Genomic DNA, 19,633 nt, shown 5'->3' on the forward strand with positions numbered 1-19,633 from the left:
TTCTAGGCTTAGGCATCAGGAACCCCAGTTCTAGGGTTAGGCATCAGGAAGTGGGTCTAGGGTTAGGTGTCAGGAAGTGGGTCCTAGGGTTAGGTGTCAGGAAGTGGGTCCTAGGGTTAGGTGTCAGGAAGTGGGTCCTAGGGTTAGGTGTCAGGAAGTGGGTCCTAGGGTTAGGTGTCAGGAAGTGGGTCCCAGGGTTAGGTGTCAGGAAGGGGGGGTTAGGTTAGGCATTGGAGGGGACGAGGGTTCTGTGTAAGAGTAGGGTTAGTTGTAGTAAAATATTGGTAACATTTACCATGTTATGTTTTACTATCCTCCTTTACCACGGTAAAGATATTTTCATTTGGCTTCCAATTCACATTGGTATTTATCGTTTATATCGACTTCACCCAGCGCCCATTTTTCTTTGCACCTTTTATTTCATGCATGTCTGATTACTATGTCTGCCTATTCTGTGTTGCCAATGTCTGTTTTGTGGACACCATTGTAGTATTATTATTATTGATTATGATGTATATCATAGTCATCTCTTACTCTGCACAGCACCATGGAATATGTTGGCGCTTTATAAATCAATAATAACAATGTTTTTTTCTCTCTCTAGCCATTTACAACTACGAGGGCCGAGGCCTCGACGAGCTCAGTCTCCAGATCGGTGACACCGTACACATCCTAGAGACTCATGAAGGTGAGTTCCACTCTTTCATCAGTTAACCTCCTCAGCGGTATGGACGAATATATCCGTCCATCACCGCCGGAGGTCGCCGCTCAGGCCCTGCTGGGCCGATTTTTACAAAATAAAAAGCAGCACACGCAGCCGGCACTTTGCCAGCCGCGTGTGCTGCCTGATCGCCGCGAGCAGCGGCGAAAGAGGGTCCCCCCAGCCGCCCGAGCCCTGCGCAGCCGGAACAAAAGTTCCAGCCAGCGCTAAGGGCTGGATCGGAGGCGGCTGACGTCAGGACGTCGGCTGACGTCCATGACGTCACTCCGCTCGTCGCTATGGCGACGATGTAAGCAAAACAAGGAAGGCTGCTCATTGCGGCCTTCCTTGTTTATGCTGGGCGCCGGAGGCGATCGGAAGAACGCCTCCGGAGCGCCCTCTAGTGGGCTTTCATGCAGCCAACTTTCAGTTGGCTGCATGAAACAGTTTTTTTTTAATTTAAAAAAAACCCTCCCGCAGCCTCCCTGGCGATCTTAATAGAACGCCAGGGAGGTTAAAGGGAACCTACAGTAAGGTGAGACGGATATGGAGGCTGACATATTGGTTTCCTTTTAACCACTCAATGACAACTGGACGTTTATAAACGTGCAGTGTATTTGTGGAGGGTGCACCATCAGTTTGTTACATAAGGCACATATGAGGCACATATGTTATCATTTTAACCGAGACGAGTTGTAGAATTATGTTTTGGTGTGTCTTGGACACACGTCACATAAAAAATAGGTATGGACAAACTCAATCCAACATAAAAAAAAGTGGAAGAGTCGTTCGCAGTAACATTTTAACCGTGATAAGTAGTAGAATAGAGTTTAGAAAGTTTTAGGGTTGAGGCCCATGTCTTGTGTATTCTTTTTAGTCACAAACTGAATCAAAGGCAATTGCATATTTGCATAAGCTGTACTTAAAAAAGATGAAAACAAAGCAACATAATATGAAACAAGAAACAAACATATATTCTTACCTTAGAAACTTGGCTTTTTAAATATGTATGTCATGAGATTATATTACTATTATTTTTGCAAATAAGGTCTTATAATCACCAATAGCGTTCAATGAGAGAACAATAAAATTGTTGTTATAACCAGGATGAATAAGCAAATAAAATTAGTGGCTTTAACGTATAGTTAGCACTGTTTATTGTAAAGCTATAGTGGATGTAAATGGAGAAATAGTGTTTTTAAGTTGTTGTTTTTCTTGACTCTTCCCTTTAAAATGTATTGAAAATAAGCTAATTCCTAAACAAAATCATCAAATGCTAAAAGCATAATTTATCCTGAAAAAAAAAATACATAGATCATTTAGGTGTGATTAGTAGTAATAAAGTTATTGGCGAATGAATGAGAGCAGTGCTGATAGGTGAGAATGAATTTGGTCCAGAAGTGGTTAAGCAATGCACATTGCTTGGCTGTCCTGCTGATCCTCTGCCTCTAATACATTTAGCCATAGAACCTGAACAAGCATGCAGCAGATCAGATGTTTCTGATTGAATTAGATGCATGTTTGTTTCAGGTGTGTAATTCAGAGACAACCGACCAGTAAGATCAGCTGGACTGCCAGGCAACTGGTATTGTTTAAAAGGAACTAAATATGGGGTAAATGTCCAGATAAAAATACAAACAAACCTTGCTATCTGTTTAAACGCTTCTGGACGACGCTAATTGAAATCCACGCCATTTTGGGACCTGTTATCCCTGCCAAGGCATGGATTTCAATTAGAGCGCCGCATGGTGGTGCCGCTTGCCCACTGCTAAAACCCAGTCGCCCCGCTGTTGCTATGACAGCCGGTCAGAAGCTGAATTCATTGGCTCCTGACCGGCTCACAGAGCTCTGATGTCGTAGCAACACCTACGCGAGAGCGGTGCAGTCGGCGGTAGCGGTGAATCCTTGCGGTCTGATGCGGTTAGGCACCATTTTTCAAACTTGCGGTCTCTGGTGCTTAACCATTTGAGGACCGCAGTGTTAACCCCTCCCCCTAACAACCAGGCTCTTTTTTTGTTGTGCTGGGCTGTGCAGGCTTTTCAGCCTCTTGCACAGCCCAGCTATGGAGCCCAGCGATCAGACTCACCACTTTTTTTTTTTTTTTTTTTTTTTTATTTTGCAGGAGGGGTCCGATCGCTGTGGCCGTTTTTGTTTGTTTTCTAAGCCTCTATGAGTCTTTCTCTCCCTCTTCCCTCCCCTCCCTTCCCTCCTCCCCTCCGTGATCTTTATGGAACAGGACGGCGATCCGTTCTGTTCCGCCTCTCATAGGCATCAGCCTATGAGAGGACGACGCTCCCTGGCCAATCAGAGGCCGGGGATCGCCGATCTCGTACAGCGCTGCAGGGACCGCAGCGCTGTACACATGTAAACAAAGGGGATTTCTTTCCCCCTTTGTTTACTAACAGCCTGCTAGCCACGGTCGGCGGCTAGCAATGGCAGGGAACGATCGAGCATGTGCGCGGCCGTTCCCTGGGAAACTGCAGCTCCAGGACTTGACGCCAATTGGCGTTAGGCGGTCCTGGGGCGGCCGCGCCCATCAGCGTTAGGCGGCCCCCAGATAGTTAAGGAGCCAGAGACAGCTGGTACCAAAGTGGTTAAACGAAGCCATTATAAAATGCATGAAGTGCTATCTTTTTTTTTTATAGTGACTGCTTGGTGCCTTTTGCTTTATTTGGCATTCCTTGCGATTTAATACTGCAGCATGCCGGATACAGAAGTGCTGCTTTTTCCACCCATTAGCACAGTGGCGTTTGTTTTGGGTAGAATTAGTGTGGCACAGAGCACAAAACAAAGCCTTGTCTCCCTGCAGGTCAGAAGAATTGGGCTAATACATACCTAACTCCAAATGGGTATTAAAGTCTGGCCAACACTGTTATTTTATATACTGCAGCAAGTGCAACACAGAGGAAAGTGTTAGTCACAGGTCAGGCAACTTTAAAGAGAACCTGTACTGAGTAAAAATATTTAAAATAAACACATGAGGTAACTTCAAATGAACATTACATAGTTACCTTGTCATCAGTTCCTCTCAGAAGCTCACTATTTTCTTCTGACAATAATCCCATCCAGTTCTGACAAGATTTTGTCAGATCTGAAATAGATCAGTTGCTGTCAGTTGTAGCTGAGAGGAAAACGGATGTACCAGGTAATGTCCATGTTTCCCTATGGCTCAAGTGGGCGATGTTACAGTTTAACTGTGTGCTGACCAGAAAGCTGTTATGGGGTAATGGCTATTTTCAAAATGGAGGACGGAAAATTCCCTTGATCATAGTGAACAAACAGGACGCGGGACAGGAGAAAGACACTGAGGAGTAGACTACATGGAAGGTAAGTATGACCTGTGTATGGTTATTTTGATTTTTATTTTCAGTACAGGTTTTCTTTAAGGCACTATATATATATCAACAGCTACGACCCGCTGTCTGGTTTGTACAGTCATTACAGTAAAGCCACCCACGTATGTGCAGATCTGCTTGCTTGAGCCGCAGTGCCGGGACAATCCCAACGCAAGTGCCAGCTTTGAGATATACGACTTAAAGGAGAACTGTACCGAGAGGTATCTGGAGGCTGTCATATTTATTTCCTTTTTAAAGTGAACCCGAGGTGAGGGTGATATGAAACCTGCCATCTATACCAGTTGCCTGGCTGTCCTGCTGATCCTTTGCCTCTAATACTTTTAGCCACAACCCCTCAACAAGCATGCAGCTGATCAGGTGTATTTGACAATATTACTAGAGCTGACAATGGCTTTTTGCTTTTTCTTCTGATGTTGTTCAGCCACTACTGCAGCTAAACAACTGGCATTGTTTAAAAATTAATAAATATGGCAGCCTCCATATCACTCTCACCCCGGGTTTGCTTTAAGCAATACTAGCCGGGCTGGCTATTTGGCTGATCCTATCTCTAATACTTTTAGCCATAGCCCCTGAACAAGCATGCAGCAAATCAGATTTTTCGGATATTACTGTCAGATCTGACAAGATTAGCTGCATGCTTGTTTTTGGTGTGATTTTAGACACTGCTGCACCCAAATATATCAGTAGGGCTGCCAGGCAACTGGTATTGTATAAAAGGAAATAAACATGACAGCCTCCCCGGCGTTATTTTATTATCATTTCCGGATTTTAGGGTATTTTTAAAAAGTTCAGACCCTAAAATGTGCATGTGTATAATATATATAATATACAGGTCCCTGACTTACGAACGCCTGACTTACGAACGACCCGCCAATACAGATGGCATGGATTCTCTGTTTCCATGGGAACAAGTCAAACTTTTTTTTTTGCAAATCGGACTTGTAGTTTTTGAAAAAAACAATTTAAAAAAAATCAAAGAAAAAATGGCTTTTAAACTTTTTTATAAACAGGTACAAAGGGCAGAGGTGACACAGAGGGGGACACTGGAGGCACAGGGGAGCACAGAGGAGGTACAGGGGACAGAGATGGCACAGTGCTCCGACTTAAGAACAGATTCAGGTTAAGAACGAACCTACAGTCCCTATCTCGTTCCTTAACCAGGGACTACCTGTATATCTGCCAGCAGAGGGTGAAGCTTGTTACCACAACACGAGTGGAAGGTGATTCTCCCAGTGGGGCTACTTATGTCTTTGGGACAAGGGTGAAATCTCTCCAACAAGGAAATGAGTTTCTGTAAATTCCCGACAGAGTCGTCTCACCTTGTGAAACCCAAAATAAAACTGAAAGCCAATAATGAACGGAGTAAAATAATGTGTAGCTGGAGTTCACTATGTTACATGTGGAGGAAGGAAGTGTCAGCTGCGCGTTGCTTTTTTAGTCCTGCTGCTGGCTGTGTTCCTGCCTGGAACATTTATTTAAAGCGCACCTGAACTCAGAACTTCCTCTCTGGTCTAAAACATACGCAACAGCATAATAACCTTTAAAGAAAAACCTCTTTGTTATGGCTGATACAAATCCTATTTTTTTTTTTAAATATCACTGAGTTTTTAATTTCTCGGTTGTATACATTTTTGTACCAGTTGGATGGGAGGTAATTTACCTCCCCCTGCACCTTAATGACCATCCTACCCCTCCTTTGGGTGGAGTTTGGAGGAATAGGTGGATGGACGTCCCCCTATTTATGGGGGCTTTTACCATTGTCTGATCAGCTATGATTAAGAGCTAGTGCAGCTTGAAACATGTCAGCCCTTTGATGCGCGTGTATCTGTTATATTGGATATGTCCTAAATAAAGAGTTGGAATCCTGGACAAGTGCGGACCCTCTGCTTTTGTATTCTCACGTGGGCCTTGCTGACCGGGTCCTGCACTGCCACAAGGATTGGTGGGTTGCAGCGGTGTACACATAACTTTTTCTGGTACAAATCCTACAATAAATTCTGCAATGTGACTACTTCCCGCTTTCATGGAAGCAAACATAGGGTTAACATCTTGTGTTTACAAATTAGCTGCTCTGCCACAGCAGAGGAAATTCCTGTACTGACACAGCTGAGATCAAATTACACTTGTGATTAGTCACAGATGAGGGGGAATAGAGGTACCCATACACTCGTCAGATTAGCAGCAGATAGATCATCAGATGGAATTCTTATCTATCTGATGTGTAAAATGAACATTTTTTACTAGAATAGAATTCCAATAGATTTCAGTGTGAAATCTATTGAAATTCGATCTGATGGCATTTTTTTGCCATCAGATTTCCATTAGGGCCAATGCAAAATGATAAGCAATCTCAACAGATCGACCTAGATTTTCCACCCTGCCAGTTCGATGGAAATCCATCGAAATCGGCCGTCGATCGGTCGATTGGGCAACCGATTTGCAATCGATTTTGGATCGATCGATCGATCGGCCAGAAAATCGGCTGAGTGTATGGGCCCCTTTAGACAGGCTAAACTCTCTAAATACATACAGGGTGCGTTTCTCTGTGTTTTCTTTCTGTCCTGTGCAAGAGTTCAAGTCCACTTTAATTGGCTGTGTATCCAGCATCTGACGTCTTTGTCCTCTCTCCGCAGGGTGGTACAGAGGGTATGTTCTGAGAAAAAAGTCAAAAAAGGTAAGTTTACCTTCCAGCAGGATTTATTGTCTGTGCATTATCAGCTCATAGCTACGAAACGGAAATAGGGTATTTTTCTACGTAGCCTTAGGCCCTATAAACGCAGCACTTGGGGCCAAACATTTAAAGGGATCCTGAAGTGAGAGGGCTATGCAGGCTGCCAGATTAATTTCCTTTCATACAATACCAGTTACCTGGCAGCCCTGCTGATTGGCTGCAGTAGTGTCTGAATCCCACACCCGAAAGAAGCATACGGCAAATCCAGTAAGCCTTCAGTAGAAACACCTGATCTGCATGCTTGGTCGAGGTCTATGTCTAAGCACTGGTGCACATTACAAGAGCTTTTTCTAAAGCAGAGGATCAGCAGGGCAGCCAGGTAATGTGCGTGGTTTAAAAGGAAATAAACATTGCAGCCTCCATATCCCTCTCGCTTCAATCCTTTAAACTGTAGTTCAGCCAGACATTTTTAATTATGATACTTAAAGGGAACCTTAACTGAGAGGGATATGGAAGTTTCCTTTTAAACAATACCAGTTGCCTGGCAGCCTTGCTGATCTCTTTAACTGCAGCAGTGGCTGAACCACAACCCTGAAACAAGCATGCAGCTAATCCAGTCTGACTTCAGTCAGAGCACCTGATCCGAAAAAGTAAGAGTAATATCCGAAAAATCTGATCTGCTGCATGCTTGTTCAGGGGCTGTGGCTAAAAGTATTATGCTGGGCATACACGGCGCGTGGCTCGATTCCCGCTCGTCCCCACGGATCGATTCCCGCTCGTCCCCGCGGGCACTTCCTTATCTGCGCTCCGTTTCTTCCATTGTCCGCCCGCGGGGATCGAGCGCAGTATCGACCTAGTGAGGTGGTTGGACACGTCGGATATTATCAATCGAGCCATCAGCGGCTCGATTGATAAGGAGAATCATGTCTGTGTATGCCCAGCATTACACAGGATCAGCAGGAGAGTCAGGCAACTGGTATTATTTTAAAAGGAAAAAAAATCCATATCCGTCTGTTTAGGCTCCCTTTAATTTGATTGCATACATGAAATATGAATGTGTGATACTTTGATTATTGAACTCCTGTGTATTTTGTAATGAATACACTGAGAGGTCCTGTTTAACAGTATCCAGCAGCCCCTCATTCTCAGTAGGGTGCGAGTTTCCTCCCCAGCACACAGCAGATCAGCTGACCCAGCCCACCTCCTCCCACTGCAGCGCTATAGATTCTGCTTTTCCTCCCTTCCTAGTGAGTAACGAAGCATTTTACCTCCCTTTTCTAACTGCTCTTTTGTTTACCTTCTTTGCTCATAAACACACAAGGGGTTAGGAAGTGTAAAGGTAGCCACACACGATGCACTAAAATGATCCGATTTTACAGCAATTCGATAAAAACGATCGTATATCCCTTAAAAAATCAAAAGCTTTTTTTTTTTTTTTTTTTTCATTCGACTGAAAAATCTGATCGGATTTCCTGTTTTTTTTTTTTTTCAATTTATATCGATCCGGAATGCCAGATATTTCTCTTCAATTTTTTTAAAGATTGTATGGTGTGTTAGATTGTCAATTTATTAATATACACACCCTAGCAATTTTCTCCGTTTCCAATCCGTTTTATCATAATTGGGGAAAAATTGTACATAGGTGTGTGGTACATTGTAACATTTCAAAAATCTGACCAATCAGTCAGAAAAATTGATTGCAATTCTTAAATTGAACAGATATTTAAAAAATTGTATGGTGTGTGGCCACCTATAGGCAGATTTACCAACATGTCTGATCTGAGTTCCAATCGATTTCACTTTCAGTTCTATGGAAAATCGTTTGGAAAATCGATTGGAAATCAGATCACACATATTGGAAATAGTCGATATGGCAGGTAAATCTGCCAGAAAATTGTATCATGTGTACCTAGCATTTAAAGGCTTCATTAACCACTTTAGGACTGGATGGCTCTGAAAGGACAGGAGTCGTCCTTTCCATGTTTAATCCTAGGTTTACTGTGATTGGCCCACAGTAATCACGAGGTCAGGAACCAATGAGATACGGAAGCTGTGCTGTCAGGGTAATATTCTTGCTCCATCTGACACACAGGAAGGCAGTTTTGGAAAGCCAATAAGGCAGTTGAAAATTAGCAATGCAGTAATGGTGTATGTGTAGTGATTGTGTTTTTATGTCCCCCCTTTTTTACCTGGTCTGGGTGTCCTTGCCTAACTACAGGAACTGTGCGTGTTTTTTAAGCTACAGTAGCAAGCTTATCTCGACATGCAAATAACATAAAACATCCTATTTCGGATATGATAAGCACACTATGACCAGAAGGTAATTGAATCCTCCCCTTTTAAAGAGGACAGTAAGGCTACGTTCCCACCAAGATGTTGAGTTTAGGGGACGTTATGGTCGCATAACGTGCCCCTAACGCAACGCATGGTGGTTTTGAAGTTGGACGTCAGATTGAGCTGCGTTATGCGGCTGTCAAAGCAGCCGCTCCAGGTTAGTGAAAGGAAGTCCGGATCTTTTTAAGGATTCGGATCATTTGAATCGGATCATTGAAAAGACCTGGATCTTTGAACCAAATCATTTGAATCGTTTTACTAGGGAAGCAGACTGGGTGAAATGACTAGCAGGACAGGACTTTCCTTGCACTGTACATTCTGTATGTTCCTGTTTCTTCCAGACAGTCATCCACTTTGAACCGAATCTTTCATTGTGATGATCCGGATGATTCGACTCACAAAAAAGATCCGGATCAAATGAATGATTCGTTCATGATCCGGACAACACTACAGTCCCACCAGGAGTCACCACAGTGCAGTGAAAATTAATTAGCCATGTGGCTGGCCGCGGAGGAGGAGGGGAGACCTCCTCCTCCAACATTACTGAGCATGTGCAAACAGTCTAACGTGGCTTAGCCCAGTATAATGTACAGCATGCAGCACTTTGTTTAAACGTGCTGCGTTACTATGTAACGCAACGTGGGCACTGTGAACAGCACATTGATTTTACAGTGGTGTGAGTTAGGCTGCGTTACTGGCTGCTGTAATGTGGGACTTTAACTTCCCACTGTGAAACCAGCCTAAGCTGTGGCAATAGGGAGAAAAAACTAACTCTGAGCTCGGTTTGGAGAAAAGAAAAAGGCAGAGGTGATATCGCTTTTGTCATCACAGATTAACGGTAAAGATGGAATGATGGATAAAAAAAAAAAAAAATCTTTTTTTATTCATATCACATTTCTGCTAAATCTGACAGAGAAAACTAACCGGATAGGTAAGCTAAATAAGAGATTTTTGGATCATTTTTTTTTTTTTAAATGTATTATTAGTTAATATGGAGTTTTGTCCAACTTAAAAAACAAACAAACAAAACACAAGCCTCTATTAGGGCAATGAAGGAATTGGAGGCACTTTAATGTACAATTTGTAGACTCCACCACTGTAACTGGAAGTACTTGGAACTTGAAAATCCTCTTACTGATGCCAGTTCATTAACAAGCCCTTCTTTGTCACTATATCGCTGCTTGTTACAGCCTTTCGTTTTCTCGTTGTGATGTGCGCGGCCAGATCATGCAGGGAAAACTGACAGCATTCTTGTCACAGGCAGCTCATTTTAACACAAATACTGATTACAGTCCGTTCACACTTGCATCTGTTGTTATTTTTAAGAAAAATAAATGTTATATCCATTTTACCACCAGCTCCTTATCAGTTAGCCTTTGACTTGCAATGGATTCAGCTGTCGCGTTAGTCATCGGTGTAAAAGCAGGCGCAGTTTAAACAGCTTGTAATTTGTCCAGCTTCTCTAGCTCTGGGGAAATGAAAATGCAACGCAGCCTATTAATATAGGAATACACACCCTTTAAAGGATAGTTATACTTCATGCATAAAATTAAATTTATCGGTTTGCCTCCAATATAAGCTAATAAACTAGCTTGAATCCGCTGGCTAGGCTGTCCTAATACAGAGATCTGGGGCCTAGTTCTCCTCTGATCCACACTGGCATTTGTAAACCTCAGTGATGTAATTTCCTGCCTAGACAGGAAACAGAGCTTCTGGCGGCCACTGCTAGTCAGGAATGGAATTCTAACATTAGTCATAGCCTTGTCCGCTGGTATTAGAAGCCGTGTCTCCAGTCTACCTCTTAGTTTCTTTATTTAGATTGAGGAGATTGCATCACTATCGGTCTTTGTGTATTATCCCATCTAGCAGAACAGCTCGGCAGTTAGACAGGCTGGAAAAGTGTGCACTGTTTCTAGAGCAGCTGATTCGCTACAGATCAGCTGTTTCGTTCTGCATAGCTTTCCTGTGGGGAGAGCAATTCTCTCAGGCAGTCATTGGACGCCTCTGCATCATCATACGCCCAGTGGGGTCACTGCACACCCCTGCCCCCTGGCATTAGCAAGCACTCACAAATCTCCCACCACAATTGGCGGCCTGCACGGCACAGACGAGACACCGCTGGGCTGCACGGGACACTGGACCGAACCAGCAGCCAGTACTGAAACCTGCCGGAGAGACGAGCTGGCAGCCGAGTGCCACCAGAACGCTGTGACTTTGGGACGGGCCACAACGCAGCACAGTGAGGAAAGTTGTGCGGAAGGGAGCAGGTGATCTGTAGTGTCAGTCTCAGCTGCTCCCCCGCTTCCTGCATAGCTCTGGTCCCTGCCCCCGTCCCTTCCCTCCAATCAGCAGTGAGGGAAGGGATGCAGGCGGGGACTGGAGTTCTGCAGGAGGCGGGGAGAGCAGCAGACTGACACTATAGAGATAAACACAGCCAGCTCTGACAAGCTGTTTGTCAGCAGCGTGGCTGTGATTTATAAGGGATTGCAGAGTGCAGGGGGACCTTAGGGGGGTTTGGGATAGCAACAAAGGCTGGGCTGTATAGGCAGATCCAACCTCTGTATGCAAGTAATATTCTTCAAACCCACCTCGGGTTCTCTTTAACTTATCTGTATTTTTTGGGATGTGGGAGACTTTGCAGTTATTCTATAAAGTTTTATTCTTCTTGTTTGTTTCTGCTTCTTAATCTTGCCGTGTTGTATTACTTAGGGAACTTTGTGTGCTGGATTCATTGACTCACTTGGTTTTTTTTCCTTTTAGGGGATATTTCCTTCCAGCTATATCCATCTTAAAGAGGCCGCTATTGAAGGAAAAGGGTAAATACTCTTTCATGTGAATAATGCTTGAGAATGTGATTGTAGTCGGTATTTATCTGCTATTTACTGTGACTTGTGAGCTAGTCTGTCTATAGGTCTGTTTATTTCTCTTCACATGTACTTATGGCTCTTTGGGGATTTTTATCAGTAAATATTTGTGAACAGAAGTCTTGTTTGTTTCTACTGATAACCGATTCTCTCTTATTTGTTTTCCATCTTCTCTTTATTACACATCTGGGAAACAGGACTCTTGTTTGAACTTTTGAAACTTACTGGCTAAACCATCAGGTTTTGGCACAGGAATAGGGAGTTAAGCTGGCCATACACTAGGCCGATTCCCCGCCGATCGACCGCAGATTCGATCACTGGGATCAAATCTGCTGTCAAATCGTTTACGTTAACGCTAAATTTCGTTCTATTTCGTCCCGAAATAGATCGGTCCCGTCGATTGCTCCGTGCGGGAAATTACCGTCGATCGCCCGCGGGTAGGGAGCGTGTTGCTAGCGGCGTTCGAGTGCCTGACGACCGACGCAATACAGCTGCAATACATTACCTGCTCCGCCGGCGCGACTCCCCAGGTCTCCGCTGGTCTTCTCCGCGCTGGTCTCCAGGTCCGGCAGGCTTCACTTCTTCCTGTCCCGGCAGGAATTTTAAACAGTAGAGGGCGCTCTACTGTTTAAACTTCCCCCAGACAGGAAGAAGTGAAGCCTGCTGGTTCCGGAGACCAGAGCAGAGAAGAAGACAGCGGAGGCCAGGGGGTAGTCGCGCCGGCGGAGCAGGTAATGTATGGGGGGGGGTGGTTGGGGGGAGCGGCAGCATCACCACCACAGATGGTGATTTGGTTTCAGGCTGAAATCGATTCACAATCTGTTTGCAGAAAGGCGGCCATACGATCCCTCTCTGATCAGATTCTATCAGAGAGGGATCTATCTGTTGGTCGAATCTGATGGCAAATCGACCAGTGTATGGCTACCTTTAAGTTTGGTTCCCATCTGCAGCTGGATCACGTGTGGCTAGCGGGAGTGGACAGTGCAGTGTTCTCGCCAGGCTCTTTTAGCTGGGTGCTCCACCCGGCTAGTTTTGGTGAGCTTCCGGCTGTCATCGGCTCACCTTTTCCTATGCTGTAAGCAGAGTTGAGAAGAAAAGCGATGGCCCTGCATTCTCTCACCTCACCCCATCAGGCCACCCGGTTCGAAAAAATTTCTGGATAGAACATTGCAGTGTAGTGGCCAGCGGGAATGGACAGTATTATTGTCCGCTCTGATGGTCCACTGTGGTCCGGCTGGAGCGTGGGGTAGATGCGTTACCCCCATAGACGATATGGGGGAATGTTTCAACCTAATCAGGATTATCGCAGACTGCAAGTGCGGCCCGCATACCGCAACAGATCTCATGGATCTTTTGCAGACTGACAAGTGTGAACTGCTCCTATATATAAAATAGGAGCCATTCACTGTCAGTTTCGCAATAAGCGGGAAAACAGACTAAAACCTCCGTTCTCAGCTCAAGTGGCAACACAGCCTTAGGGTTAGGCGTAGGAAGAGTTAGGGCTAGATGTTGGGGGAGGGGGGTAGGGTGGTTGGAGGGGCTAGGCATAGGTCGGTTCCTGGGTTTATTTCATAAGAAATATGATAAGACAAAGATAGGGACACCAAGAGCCAAATCTAGTGTAGTATGTACTGGTAATATGGGATGAAGTTGGTAGAGTAAATACAAATATACTCACAAAGCAGGGGTACCTCAAAGGCAACCACTGTAACAGCAGGTGGGGAGATTAGACCTGACCCCACTCAGGATTGAGAAGTCACTCTCTGTAGATCAGGAGAAAAGGGGATGACGCCCCTCCACCAAGGGTGGACTTAGAACGATGAAACCGGGATACAGAGGCGACAGAAGAATAAAAATGTCTGAAAAGTTTAACATTTGTGGAGGCAGTGGTGGACTTACCTCATCCAAGCAGACACAAGATACGCCAACAAAGTTTAGCAGAACAAATTTATGTACATACTCCAGGGGAAAATGCAAGGCGTTTCGCAGGTATGACCCCGCTTCATCGGGCAATAGGTAGAAGTAGGTACAGTGCAGGTCTGTAGCTGGGCCAAGCGCCTATTGGCTGATGAAGCGGAGTCATACCTGCGAAACTCGTTACATTTTCCCCTGGAGTATGTAAATAAATTTGTTCTACAAAACTTTGTTGGCGTATCTTGTCTGTTTGGAGGAGGTAAGTCCACCACTGCCTCCACACATTTTCAACTTTTTAGACATTTTATTCTTCTGGCGCCTCTGTATCCCTGTTACATGATAAGACATCACTCTGAGAGATAAAGAAGCAAACCGAGGACCAGAGGTGGTCAATGTGACGTTAATAAATCAGGCTTACATGTAGCTTGGAATCAAGCCATTCAAAAGGCACTTCCTGCAATTTGAGGAAGTGATATCCCAGAGACCATCTCTTCCTAGAGAGTTGGCGTTTACTTTATGGCGCTGATCAGGATTGATTCTGTTGGGAGGGGAAGGAAAGCTGAGCGGTGCAGGAGGACATGGATCGCCTATCCATGTTTTCCTGCACCGCTCAGGTTTCCTTCCCCTCCCAACAGAATCAATCCTTATCAGGTATTGAAGTAAGTCATCTTGGTGGGCATTGAACTTGGGACCCCAGAATCTGCAAGGCAGGAATGCAAACCACTGGACCTCTATCCTTGTTGGTGCCATGTGCTTGCTGCCATTGCCTCAAACGCTGTGAAAACAGCGCAGGAGATTTGGAGGCCAGTGGCACCACCATAGGCAGTAATAGGAATTACGACTTTAGCAGCGCTCAGTGAGTGATTAAAGTGGATCTGAGATGAACTTTTACACATTGCATAATTGTGTTCCTTTCCTATTGTTTATAGGGCACTCCTCAAGCCAAATACTTTTTTGTTTTTGTTTTAATACTCTAATTCCCTATAAACTAAATAAACCACGCCCACAGGTTTTCAGAGAGCCTTGGCAGTAGCAAGGGCTCATGGGAGCTCAGTCTGAGGAGGAGGAGGAGGTGTTACTAGCCATTTATTTCAGAGGCAGAGGGGAGGAGGGGGGGGGGGGGGGTAGTTTTTTTTTTCACAGGCTTAGTGATCAAGATACAGATAAGCTTGCCCATGTGTAATGTTTACAAACAACATGGCTGCTGTCATTGTATCACAGGAAGAAATAATCATTTTCTATTAAAGCTGTTTGCAGATAGATTTGCTGTGTAAACCATCTAAACTTTAGATAAGATATATTGACAAGTTACTTGTTATAGTTAGTTTTTCATCTCGGATCCGCTGTAAGACAAAGCACAAATCACTACAAAAACAGTGTAATTTGTCCGCCAGGAATAACTGGAAGCCAAGTTACATCTTTCCCCCATTTTCCATGGCAGCCTGGAGGAGGAATAGTAATTACCGCCGCCAGGACTTGTGCAGGAGCAGGGTGAGTGTTTATCGGCTTTACCCTGCACCCAAATCTCCCGGCGGCCGATTCATAGGCACACCATTGCCTTGCCCAGCTGAATATACTATAATAAAGCATTTTCTGTCTCTTCCTCTCTTATGCTGTAGATGATGCATAGCGAACATCGCTATACTAATCATCTGATTACTGTAGAATAACCTCTCCCGCCTGATTACAGAATGGATGTATAAAGCCGAGAAACAGGAACTAAAATAGCAGAGTTGATTTATTTTGATGGAATGACTGCCTAGTCATAAATACAGCTCGCGGGAAGGGTGGGCGCTAGCTTGCAGCAAGCCTTAATAAGGTTTGTGTTAAATAAGTAAATGTCATGTTGTCAAATAGTGAGATATGGCAAAGAAATAATCAGGGCGGTAAATGCAGCGAAGGCAGAGAGGTAAATGCTGGGATAATAAAGTCTGTACTTAAGGTGGCCAGACGTGGCAGATCGCCCTTGTCATCCGCAGAGACATCCAGGACTGTGAGACGCTTAAAGAGACACTGAAGCGAAAAAAAATATATGATATAGTGAATTGGTTGTGTACTATGAATAATTTCTAGAAGATTAGCAGCAAATAAAATATTCTCATACTTTTATTTTCAGGTATATAGTGTTTTTTCTAACATTGCATCATTCTCTAATATGTGCAGATTACACAACACTCTGCATTCAAAATGATTCTTTCAGAGCAGTCTGTGAACTAATGACCTCTCCTCTGGCAGTTAAAAAGAAAACTGTTTACTTACAGTTGAGATAATAAAAGTCAGAAGACAGCCCTCTCCACGACTTTGAAAGTTGTAGAGATTAATGGCTTTTTTGCATAGAGATAACTGGAGTTTCTTGACTCTTCCTGAACTGGAAACAATTACAGTGATGTATCTGATCTTACTGTTTTATTTCTTAGCTGTGCTACACATACAAATCATAATATCATAATTTTTTTTTCGCTTCAGTGTCTCTTTAACCATCCTGGCGGTATAGACGAGCTCAGCTCGTCCATCACCGCCGGAGGCTGCCGCTCAGGCCCTGCTGGGCCGATTTGCACCAAATAAAGAGCAGCACACGCAGCCGGCACTTTGCCAGCCGCGTGTGCTGCCCGATCGCCGCCGCTCTGCGGCGATCCGCCGCGAGCAGCGGCGAAAGAGGGTCCCCCCAGCCGCCTGAGCCCAGCGTAGCCGGAACAAAAAGTTCCGGCCAGCGCTAAGGGCTGGATCGGAGGCGGCTGACGTCAGGACGTCGGCTGACGTCCATGACGTCACTCCGCTCGTCGCTATGGCGACGGTGTAAGCAAAACAAGGAAGGCCGCTCATTGCGGCCTTCCTTGTTTATTCTGGGCGCCGGAGGCGATCGGAAGAACGCCTCCGGAGCGCCCTCTAGTGGGCTTTCATGCAGCCAACTTTCAGTTGGCTGCATGAAATAGTTTTTTTTTAATTTAAAAAAAACCCTCCCGCAGCCTCCCTGGCGATCTTATCAGAACGCCAGGGTGGTTAAAGGGAAGGTCCTAGGTGATTAAAAAGCAAAAATCTACTTACCTGGGGCTTTCTCTAGCCCCTGGCAGCCGTCCTGTGCCCTCACCGCAACTCCGGTGGCTCCCGGTCCTCTCCGGTGTGCTTTAAGGTGACCCAGTAGTGTGTCAAGGCTTCCCTTCCTCTTATGTATCTGCTGATGCAGACAAGACAGTTTATATATTAGTTACCGTTAACTAATATATAATCGGCCACTCGCTTTGGTTGGCTAATTCTCTTTTCCTCAGTGAATCAGTCGAGTGCATGTTAGGAAACGTTTCTTAACATTTGCCCTGACTTGTTAGATATATTTTGCCTATAATCAGAGCTTGAAGTTTTTGGGATGGTTGGGGAAGTCTCTACTGGCTGTTGTCATTTAAGTCCTCTAGTGGTTGGATATTCCTGGACCTTTATTGAACCCAATCGCCAGTCTTATGCAGAGTTTGACATATGGGAGACCTCTTTGGGGTTGAAAATTCTGAGCATGTAAGCAAGCTGAGGTTTTTGTATAAGACACATAATGACATTTGATTCTCTGTTGCACCTTCTAGGCAACATGAAACCGTTGTGCCTTCCGAGATTCCACTGGTGCAAGAAGTCACTACAACTCTCCGCGAGTGGTCCATCATATGGCGACAGCTCTACATTGTAAGTTCACTACAACACCTCCCCCACCTCCGTACCTTTCCCATAGCTGGCAATCAGAGGCTCACATTCATTATCTCACACTGCATAGGACTCCTAAACGGCAGAACTTGATTGCTTGCTATCAACAACGGACTATTTTTTTTTTTGTTGTTGTTTTATGTAAGAAGCACAATAATGAAAAATGGGGATTAAAGTGGATCTGAGCTCTTGCTATGTACAGACTGAAAAGCGTTCATTCCACATAGAAATTCTGTAGAAATCAGCTGCACTGAGCTGTGTTCGAGTATCCTTTAACTCTAAATACACAAAGTGACATGATGAGATAGACATGTGTATGTATAGTGCCTAGCACACAAATAACTAGGCTGTGTTCTCTTTTTTTCTTTCTCTGCCTCAGAGTTAAATATCAGGTATGTAAGTGGCTGACTCAGTCCTGACAGGAAGTGACTACAGTGTGACCCCCACTGATGAGAAATTCCAACTATAACTCGTCTAAGGGTTAAATACTTACTTGATCCACCATAATTCATCCCCTCAGAATTGCTGCGGTGGCATTTTTAAAAAAATCTATTTCTGCCAAGGCTCTGGCCACCCCCATCTTCGATGCCGCGACCTGTCCTTAGCTTTGCAGCAACGGCTTAATTGGTGGATGCCAAGCTGGGGGACAGACTTTCTGAAGGTTTCTGAAGAGCTTCGGCAGACCATTTCATTCCCTAGTAGGGGGGGTGGAGCGTCACCTGGGAACCAATTGTGTTGGATCAGGTAAGTAATTAAAGCTGACACCCTGCCCCAATGCAAAATTAATGCAAATAATATTTCTTCTATCCCTGCTTTGATAAACTAGCATTGGGGCATTGTGCCTCCCAGCATGACGCTAAAGTTACATACAGGGGCGGACTGACCATTAGGGCACACTGGCATGGACCGAGGAGTAGATGGTCAGTTGGGGGCACCTACCTAGCTAACCTATACTGGGGGCAACTGTACTGGCTACCTATATTGGAAGCACCTATGCCTCCGTTGCGAAAGCGGGTGTGGCTTGCGGGTGTTCTGGCCCCCATAATCTTCTATTGCCCAGGGGCCCCATGAGTTGTCAGTCCTCCCCTAGTTACATACATAGCATTGTATGTATTGTATACAGAAGAGGTGGCTTAAAGAATACTGGACAATTCACCTTGGGTTCCCTGGAGCCACATAAATATTATTGTAATTCACATTTTATTTTAAAAAAAAACAAAAGCCATATTAAGACAGCCTCCCCATTGGCCTCTCACTGCTTCTTTGTAGCCTCATTGCTTTTTGTGTTTAGGGACCACTTTAAATCGCTAGCGATTTCCCTAAACGCTCTGCCAATGTAAATGGATAGGACAGATTCCACTAGAGCAATTGCTATTAAAGGACGACTGAGGTGAATATAAACAAATGAAATAAACAATGTAAGACTAAGGAAGCAGGAGGAAATAAATTATATATAAAAGTACAAATGTTATTAATGACCAAAATACAAACACACATATATGTAAATCTATTTAAAATTGACCAGAACACACAGGTGGGCCACCATGTCTAGGCCAGATGGAAAAATGTAGGGGATCCCCTAAGAAAATATTGATAGTGCGCAATCCATCAAATATCTTAATGCAAAAAAGGGGGAAGCGACTCCTAGCAGGTAACATTGAAACAAAAGACCTTGGAGAGAAATATATCATTGGTTTTAAAGGCCAAGTGTCCAGGACCTAAATGGAAAAAGACATCCTAGTAGAAAAGCACAGGTGTATCAGATACTGGCTGTGTTGCTGCAATGTTTCATTGGTTTTAAAGGCCAAGTGTCCAGGACCTAAATGGAAAAAGCCATCCTAGTAGAAAAAGCACAGGTGTATCAGATTCCGGCTGTGTTGCTATAATATTTCCAGTACATGCCAATATGAACGGATGTGTTACAACATTTTGAACAATACTGAGTGGTATGAGAGGGTCTCGGCGTCGAGGATGCAAGCCAGCCATCAAAACTTTCAGGATATATTGGGAGATGCCTTGTCGATAGGCATTATTTCCAAAAGGATTTATCGTTTCTTGTGGAATCCCAATCCTAGAATTCCAACTTTTTATGCCCTCCCAAAGACACATA

The 19,633-nt window shown here is 44.4% G+C and overlaps 1 protein-coding gene across 1 annotated transcript in view; it reads left to right on the plus strand.

Moving 5' to 3' along the window:
• DOCK1 (dedicator of cytokinesis 1) overlaps window positions 1-19,633 on the plus strand; it is a 589,023-nt gene that overhangs the window by 45,907 nt on the left and 523,483 nt on the right. Inside the window, exons 2-5 of the mRNA XM_068258876.1 lie at window positions 605-688; window positions 6,690-6,730; window positions 11,822-11,877; window positions 17,409-17,505. Coding sequence (XP_068114977.1) covers window positions 605-688; window positions 6,690-6,730; window positions 11,822-11,877; window positions 17,409-17,505 — 278 coding nt within the window. The remainder of the gene's footprint in view (window positions 1-604; window positions 689-6,689; window positions 6,731-11,821; window positions 11,878-17,408; window positions 17,506-19,633) is intronic.

This window comes from Hyperolius riggenbachi, chromosome 10, assembly GCF_040937935.1.
Source record: "Hyperolius riggenbachi isolate aHypRig1 chromosome 10, aHypRig1.pri, whole genome shotgun sequence".
Lineage (NCBI taxonomy): Eukaryota > Metazoa > Chordata > Amphibia > Anura > Hyperoliidae > Hyperolius > Hyperolius riggenbachi.